This window comes from Seriola aureovittata, chromosome 3 (genome assembly GCF_021018895.1).
Source record: "Seriola aureovittata isolate HTS-2021-v1 ecotype China chromosome 3, ASM2101889v1, whole genome shotgun sequence".
Lineage (NCBI taxonomy): Eukaryota > Metazoa > Chordata > Actinopteri > Carangiformes > Carangidae > Seriola > Seriola aureovittata.
In genome coordinates, this window is record NC_079366.1 from 12375241 (window position 1) to 12384495 (window position 9255).

General features: G+C 37.7%; 1 protein-coding gene across 1 annotated transcript; it reads left to right on the plus strand.

Moving 5' to 3' along the window:
- Positions 1-5013: 5013 nt before the first annotated feature.
- LOC130167100 (erythroblast NAD(P)(+)--arginine ADP-ribosyltransferase-like) lies at positions 5014-6735 on the plus strand. The gene is made up of 3 exons (XM_056373082.1): positions 5014-5110; positions 5295-5371; positions 5971-6735. Exons 1-3 carry the CDS (start codon positions 5014-5016, stop codon positions 6733-6735), a joined length of 939 nt encoding a protein of 312 aa, XP_056229057.1.
- The last annotated feature ends 2520 nt before the right edge of the window (positions 6736-9255 follow it).

A 9255-nucleotide genomic window follows, 5' to 3' on the forward strand; every position in this document is an offset into this window, starting at 1 on the left:
CTAAGGAACTAACTGGTAATTAACAGCTAATAAATACCACCTGAGTAAATCAAGTGAATCAACCATGAGTGAATTATAACATTTTAAATGAAACTCAGAATATTGAATAAAACTGAAAATGGTGAATGTTCAAACAGCACAGACGTTACCTTATTATCTTTGCATTTCCGATAAAAAGCAGAAAAAGTGTGCATGTTTTTAATTCGATGCTTTGAACAAGCTTTTATGGCCTGAATTAGCCTTTACTCGTGCTTATGTTTTTCCAACAGAGTTGCACTGAACAATGAGAAAACACACTGACAATTGTTTTCTTTTTTTTGTCACTGCATTAATATCAATGTGTCACACCGTGGTGAGGTTGTCTTGTCCTGGGTTTGTTTTGTCCTGTCATTTCCTGTTTTATTTTGAAAAGTAATTCTCCTCTCGTTTCAGGTCACTTGCCCTTCCTCATGTGTCTCAGTCTGATTGCCCTAAGTGTTTCCACCTGTTATTTCCCTCCATGTGTTTAAATAGTCTGTGTTCCCCTTGTCTTGTGCCAGAGTGTCTTCGTCCTCGTCCTGCACCCGAGCCTTTTGTCCATGTCCACAGCCATAGCAGTCGCCATAGTAAGCTTTCTGAACCTCGAGAAGAGTGATTTTTTGTTTGTAAATTTTGCCATAGCTAAAGTTCATAGCCCTTTGTTTTTCCTCGTTAAGAGTGATTTTTTTGTTTGTAGTTCTTGCCTTAGCCTATTTTCATAGATCTTAGTTTTTCCTTGGCATGAGTGATTTTCATTTCATGTAGCCCAGTTATTTATTATTCTAGATCCTCCACTTAGTAGCGTGAGTAGATTATTTTTTGGTTGATTTTTATATAGTCAGGTTTTTCCTCCGTACGGAGCGTTTTGTGTTTATCGGTTTGTTTCTTTTGATTAGTGCCTTTTTCCTCCTCCTGGAGTGTTTTTTGTTCCTCAGGATTCAGAGTTTAGTGTTTAGTCTTTTTTTCATAGCCATTTGTTTGTCACTCTGTCTGAGGTCTCCGGTGTATTCAATAAAAGCCTTTTGTTTTCCAAAATCTCTGCGTCTGAGTCCTGCTTCGAGTCTCGGCCTGACACAATGAGGTTTGGCTAAATAACTGTAAGACCTCTCTGTATAATGCAGCACAATTCACCACAAACTCCACCCTCCATATTCATCATACAGTTGAATCAACACTGCTCTAAAACAGTTTGACCAAAAACTGAACATTATAACCTGGTTTTCAAGGTTTATAAACATTTCAAAATCTCAGTGGCAATATCAGAGTATCTTTATCTATGTTATGATAAATTCTGGGGCTTTTTAATTCAGGCACAGGTAGCTAGGGAATTACTTTTTGTCTTTGCACAACTTATATACAAGTTCAGATAGTGGTACCTGGTTAAACATTGTCAGACATTGCTAACTGGCATTGAAATTCATTTGGTCTGAAGTCTTTGGTTGTTTATGTCAAAACAGGAGCAGGAGGATAGACAAATCATGCGTATTTACAAATAACTTTGTATTTATCACCTATCAAAAAAGTTGTAAGCTTTTCATATATATATATTGTAATTGTAAAACAATTAAGCTGCTGCTTTAGTGTAGATGGATCTGCATAAATTGGAAAATAGTTGGTTCACGACACCATTAACCACAACACAGTGGTTAACGGAGCTGTTTTAGAAGACGCCCTTTACGGTTAGGACCCGCTGAGGAAAGAATATGTGTCACACAAGCGAAACCTCATTTCCTTTGAACAGCCGTAAAGCACTCATAGTGAAACTCTATTTCAGGAGCATGCATGTAAGCTTGACAATAACATACGTATACATACTTATATATAGCACACAAACTTGAATGTTACACATGCAGCTCACTCACATATTGGCATGAATTTAAATGTAATGTATATATAATGCATGGGAATGCATGTGCAAATTGTTTGTATACTGAAGACTATTGAGTGTTCTTTCTACACAATGAACACATTTATGATGCAAGTACATGGAATTAATTAGGTCACATATCATTATCATATATATAATATCATCTATTTGATACCATCATACATACTTAATACCATCTGGTATTATTGATTGTGAAAGAGGGAACAAAGTTATGATCGATGTCAACCAGTAATACAGACAGAGCTTTTCACCCTGACAGCTCTGAGCAAACAGCTGTTGTCTACCACAGTGCTACTCTTGATAATACCATCAGATGGTTTCAAAGAAAACAAATTTCAAGTCCTACACAGAGTGACTTCACTGTAAGCAAACTGGGATTTTGAGCCATTATTGAACTGGTATTCATAAAGGGAAGCATGGGGTAGTTTAATTTGTTGAGGGTGTATATCATAAGGTCCTGGTTATGCTTTTAAAATTTTAAGTCCTGAGATGCCTTCTGCCTAATTTAACACTGGCAGGCACTATGAATTAGCATTAAAGTAACATAAATTCTCAATTCAATTCAGTTCTGTTTATAGTCATCATACCTAAACGTAAGACAAGTGTTAAAACACTTCCCTTCACTTTGCTAACATTCTTTCTTTCCTGCGTAGGATTTTTAACATTTTGTTAGTGTAACTATGAATAATTTGCAGTTCAGTTCAAGTCACATGACCTCCCCTGTTCTGACAGAGCATTTGCATTCTGGCAGTAGTTTAGCCACACTGACACTGAGGGTTTAATCTAAACTTTAAATCATTAAGGTCAACTGCTTGCCACATTATAGAAGACCTTTTACTCTCCCACTTCCTTCCTACTTCCCTATTGTTCATCCCATCTACCCCCATCCCACCCCACTCAACTTTTCTTTACCCTCAGACCTTCTTTAGTCTTCTGAATCATTCCCTCCATGTCTTCTTTCATTATGCTCCAAATTGTTTCCTTTCTCTTACGGCTACACCCCGTCTTCATTTCATTATAACTCATCCTGCCATTTTTAAACATTTCACCCTGGTGGTGTGTCACATACTGTATAATGTTGCATGGGCCGTACCACACCACTCATACTGCAGTCGAGTTAGAGTTAGGGTTAAATATTTTCTCTGCTGCAGAGCCATTCAATGATGAATCCAATGAGAGATATTGTACTTTACAACTTTCTGTTTTACTTCCTCAACTACTTCAACTCAGTTCAGCAGAAAAAAAAAACAGCAGAGCAGCACAAGACTGACACTTCAATACAAAAACGATGGCCTAGTTATAGGCTATAGGACAGTGGCCAAGGGATCATCCTTTTCCTGGCATGAAACTCAGGGTTACACCTCTATTATCAGAAGAGATCAGATATAACTGATGCTAATACCAAAGGTCAAAACATACTGTCCTGTCATATGAAACAGGAGATGTCCAGCCCAGTTGAAACAGATGTTACACTGACTGTAAATATTATTACTGTCATTAATGTCAATGCCTTTTTAAAAAGCCAAAACACAAAACCAGAGAAATATATACATGCACAACATTTTCCTACATATGAAATGACACATATTTGATATCACAAGGATATTTTGGACAAAAGGGAAAATAGGGGCCCTACAATGTCGAGTTAGTCCAGCTAATCTTTATCAGATGTCGGTGGAATGTAAGTACATTTACTCAAGTACTGTACTTAAGTACAAATTTGAGGTACTTGTACTCTACTTGAGTATTTCCATTTAAGGCAGTTTTATACTTCTACGCCACTACATTTCACTGCACTACATTTGCATGACAGCTTTGATTACTTGTTACTTTTCATATTACAATTTTTCATACCCTTCCTATCCAGTAAAAACCATAAACTGTATCTCTAAATTTAGTTAACTTTGAATTAGATTGTTTTTGATGAACTGAAGGATTAGTTGTTGCTTTATACATTTAGAGAACTCTCCTATTTCCCAAACTAAATTAAAAAATAATAATTAAAAAAAAAAAAAAACACCTTCGGACTAGCTGCAAAATGTGTTGCCACAGGTTGAAAACTGGACCGTTTTTTCTTAGCTCTGCAGTTTACATGCAGGTTAAGCTGTCTGTAACAGTATGTAAAGTAGTTAAAATAACTGTAGCGGTTAAAAACAACATATACATTAATGTACCAGAAATTCGTTCGTTCGTCGTCATCATCTAAACACATAATATATAAATATTAGATTTTGTCATGTTCCATGCCATCTCTTGTGACCGCAAAGTCTGAGTCAAGATGAAGAACATCATCATCATGGTTAAGTGTGAAAGACACAAAGTCTTTGTATGTGTGAAGCAGCGTGTGGCCACTGCTGCGTGGGCTCTGGTGGTTTACAGTCCTTTCTTACCTTTTTGCATAGATGAGTCCTACACTTCTGAAAATACTTTGGTGATAACATGCACATTTTAGGTCTTTTAGACTTGAGAAGAAGCCATGGAGATTTATAAAGATGTTTTTCTTTGCCTTCTGAAACCACTCCACGAGAAATATTAGTCTCTCAATCATCAAAGCCACAATGCTGCTCTCACATGCTGATCACTTTCTTTCCGGGTTTCATTTTGGAACTCAGACCTTTGACACCAGAACCTGCAAATTCCAATGCAACAACACCATAAAAGATAATACCTATTTGTATAAGATTCACTATGTGCTACGGGGATGATACCACTGTGTCCTCCTCCTGTACAATGTATGACCATACAGAGTGGACATTATGAACTGACTCCATCCTCTAGAATTTCCCATCATCAGATTCAAAGAAAAGATTTGAATATGACTCATTAAATAACATCTCTCTTGCTGACTTTGTACCACTTCCTATTGTCTTTTGACCATTAGTTTTCCTATACTGCGATGAAATTGCAGACTCTGCCCTTTTGACACCAGCACCTGTGGTTCATGCTCTTATCAGAAAACCTCTTTGAGTAATCAACTCCAACTTCTCGACACACACCACGCAAATACACATTAGGTCTGCCCCCATACTTTGGAAGTGCAAATGTGCGTATGTATGGGGACTTGTGACCTGTTTGACCACAAAGTCGGGGTATATATACAGTTGACCATGAGTCCTGAACACATGCTGAGGACCAGGTGTCTGATCAAAGCCTTTGACCTGCGAGGTTCATCTAGTGCTCAACATTTTCTCATCCTGAAGACTGGTGAGTCGATCAAATCAACTTCTAAGTGCATACATTTGTGTTTAATTGCGGAAAGACTTTCATTTACCATTTCATATTTTTGGAAAAATCATTGTGTGATACTGGTGCTCAATATCAATGCAGTTGATGGGCACTGACTTGTTTTGTATCTATGTGTAATTTAGGAATAATTTTGCGACTGCAGTGATGAAGGGTAACATGCTGATCTTTGCTCCACTGTGTTTGCTCCTTTGCTGGGAAGTACCTGTGGACTCCATGAGAGTGAGTGGAGCTAAATCTGCCTCATCGAATTTACATTTATGTACAACTGATCTGTAACAGTAAATATGTTTTGAAGGAAACATATTTGCAACCGGATTAGGTTTTCAGTTAACATAATGAGGAAATGTCGTCTGTTTGAACATAACAGTAAAATATTCACTGATAATGTATTTGTTTTCTGCAAAATAGAAATAGACTGTGATGTGGCTTCAAACACAAAAACTCAACAGTGATCTGAGACATGGCATTTTGTTTTAAAATCCTTGAACCAACTATATCTATCTATATATCTATATGTTAACTAAAGTTCTTTTAAGAAAGTAAGAGTGGTATTGTTATTCAGCTCAAGTAATATAGCTGCAGTATTGCTTGGATACCATAATTATAATATAATAATATGAGTTTGGAGAAGTTCTGGCCTCATCAATAACTTGGTGATTGGTGGGTGTTTGCACAACAGCTCCAGTGATGTGCCTAGTCTCTCCCCTCACTCAGGAAATTACTTTTACCATATAGGCCAGTTTTTTTTATATGTAAACACTAACAATAATAAAGTATTGTACATTTAATGACCTTTTCTTCTATGTTTCCCTTTTTAGATCCATTTCAACTTCACTCAACGAGATGCCAAATCAGAAATCCCATTGAGCTTGGTTGACCAGTCAGTTGATGACATGTACTTTGGCTGCAACAAAGAAATGATGGACAGACTCAACAATGAATACTCACCAGAAAAGTACGAGGGGCAATTTGCAGATGTCTGGAACAAGGCAAAAAAATGTGCAGAATTGAAACTAATACATGGAGAGGATAAGGCTCTGAGCAAAGATCACATTCAAGCAATCTGTTCTTACACATCTTACTATGAGATGTTTTACCAGACATTTAATAATGCAGTACGAACGGAGGGGAACTTCTATGGAAATTCTTCTTTCAAATTTCATTCCTTACATTTCCTGCTGACATCCGCCATACAGATTCTGAATAACAATTACAACTGTCACACCACTTACAGACGAACCAATGTTAAATTTACTGGTCAAATAAACCAAAGAATTAGATTTGGTCACTTTGCCTCTAGCTCTTACATGCAAGACCTGACACAGTTTGGTACTGAGACCTGCTTTAAAATTAAGACCTGTTCAGGTGCTTTATTGAAAAATTATTCAGTGTTTCAAGACGAAGCAGAGGTGCTCATCCCCCCTTATGAGGTATTCAAGATAACTAAGAAAATTGAAGGTCAAGCTAAAGTTAACATTTCACTGGGAGTAAAGTCATGTAAGGTCATGTATATTCTGGAGAGTGCAGGGTATATGAGCACTCTGAACTGCAAAGCTGCGTATCTTTCGCAACTGACTGTATGAGATATCTTTGATGTGTTGTTGGACTTGTTTTGTTTTCCTATTTTGTCATGAAATCAATAAATTCATCAGTGGGAAAAAAGTGCAAAAATTCCTGCTTTTGCTAATTAATTAGTGGTCATTCAACAGTTACACTTACACAACAGGGTACACAAAACTGTGCATAGTGACCCAAGAACGGGTGAGAAATGATTCAGGAACAACCAACATATTTTATGAGTGATTGATAAGCAGTTCCCTAATGACTCTGATGCCAGGACTGTGAAGAAGATAATGATGAGTTGCTAGAGAACAGACTGGGAGTTAGTATATTAATGAATCACGAGGTAATACGTGGTGACTCAACATACTGACCAGTTTCTTCATTCGCCGTTCCCGATTCGCTCTGAACCCACCGCTGAGCAACACAAAACACTAACAACTCATGTATTACTGGAACATTACTCTCTTAGCGCACTCGTAAGTGATACATCTGTAAAATCCCCAGTTCAGACTTGACCAACCAGTATAGAAGGAGCAAAAGACAACAGACCAAGACAGTATACCATATTAGATAACTTTCATTAAAAAAAAGTAAGTAAAATAAGCTCTTTCCTGCAGAAACTATCACGCCAAGAACTGTTGTGTTGTGCTGGTCAGTGATTCATGGCTGGTCGGTCAGTGTGGTGGCTCTGCTGACCAGCTGCTGTTATGTACCCATATAGCTGTCTGGACACCAACCCAGCCACTCCATATTTAGAGAACAGCAGCAATGTCAGCACACTCGACACATTGCACACAAGAGAAGACAAACAACTGACTTTACCGACCCACTGAATTTACACACATCATCTCCAACCAGACTCTACACACTTCCCACACAAGCACAGACTATCTTGCACAGGGAAAACACTTAAAGCACATGAAAAAGAGACATGAAAGTGTGTAACTGCACACAAGAGGAGACAGACAACGGACTGATACTAGTCAATGTGTGGCTGATTAAGCACTGCAGATTGGAAGTGACACCCAAGCACACACCTGTACATCAACAGCCATGCAATTCACCCCACAGCACACATGAAGACCACCAAAAGTGTTTGTATATTATTTCACGACAAGCACAAGCAAATTCAGTATTTCAATTCCAACGTTGTTACAGTATCTGTGTTAAACCGACATGGAGAAGAGCTAAAACTCAAGAGGCGAGGTAAGCTTTTCTAAGCAGGAGACAATTTTAGGAAAACCTTTTTTTTTAATGTTACACTTACCTAGCTAGCTTAGTTTAACTTTTATTTCTTCATTTTTTGTCTAATGCTTCGATAAATACAATGAAAAGGAATAATTTTCAAGAGAGGAGATGGATTTTCAGTAAACCCCACCACATTAGTAGTCTGACAATCAGACTGAAGTTAGACAGCACCCCCTCCTTGAGGGACTGAACAACTACAGAGCAGTTATCTATCTTGTTCAGTGTTCAGAGACTCATTTTTTTTTTTTTTACGTTGTTGACAGTGAAAACATATAGGCCTACTTCTTTCCACAGGAATCGATAAGGAATCGGATTGATAAGCAGAAATGATAATGGCATTGGTATCATTAAAATATTATCAAATTCCCATCCCTATTAAAGTGTACGCCTTATTTCCTTTGACTTTTAAAACATGGAATTGCATTAACTTCACTTTACAAGTGTTCTAATAGTAAAACATTAGAAACAACCAGTTACTGCAAATAGCATCTGTTTGGCTGATGTAAAAGCCTAAAAATAAAGTTTTGCCAGGGCAGAACGTCTTCACTGTACCCCGACTGGCCACTAGATATCACTGTAATTCCACCTCTGTCTATACTGGTTTGTCTCTTCACAAATACAGTAGATAAACTGTAGATATACAACAAACTGTTTGTGCATTTCCATATTCTCGGTGACAAACAGATTGAACTGATCCAATAACTTGTCCAGTACACTCACAAAGCAGTTTTAATGTTTGTGTTGATCTTTGTCCATATATATGAAGGATAATCCAAGGTGGAATGAATAAACATGTCATAATAGTCACTTTCCCTGGGTTGATCAAGAATAATGAGTCACTGAATCCAGACTTCACTGAAGAGGGTGCTCAACATGAGATAGAGTCCCACACAGACATGATGTTGAAGAAACTGGAACTTGGAGTGTGTATTGTCACCACTTCTTTCTTGAGGATTCACATGTTGTCCATCAGGTGTTCACTGTGGACTGGCATGATCCTCTCTGCAGGCAAAAAAACAGATACAAAGCCAAGTTAGATTGATGCAGTGCTTAAGCATGATGCCTACACAGAGATAAGCTCGGCTTCTGTTGTTAAATTGAGCTCTAATGAACAAGACATAGAAGAAACCACCCCGGAATATAGAGTTGCAGGTCACTTTTATAATGTTGGTTATAATTTTGATTTGGTGGTTGCCAACTACTGGAGGCCTGTCCTACTCCTGTTTATGTTGCAAGTCGACAGAGGTGAAACAACTGCTGATGATGGCTTAGTGCTGGAAAGCTACCTGTCA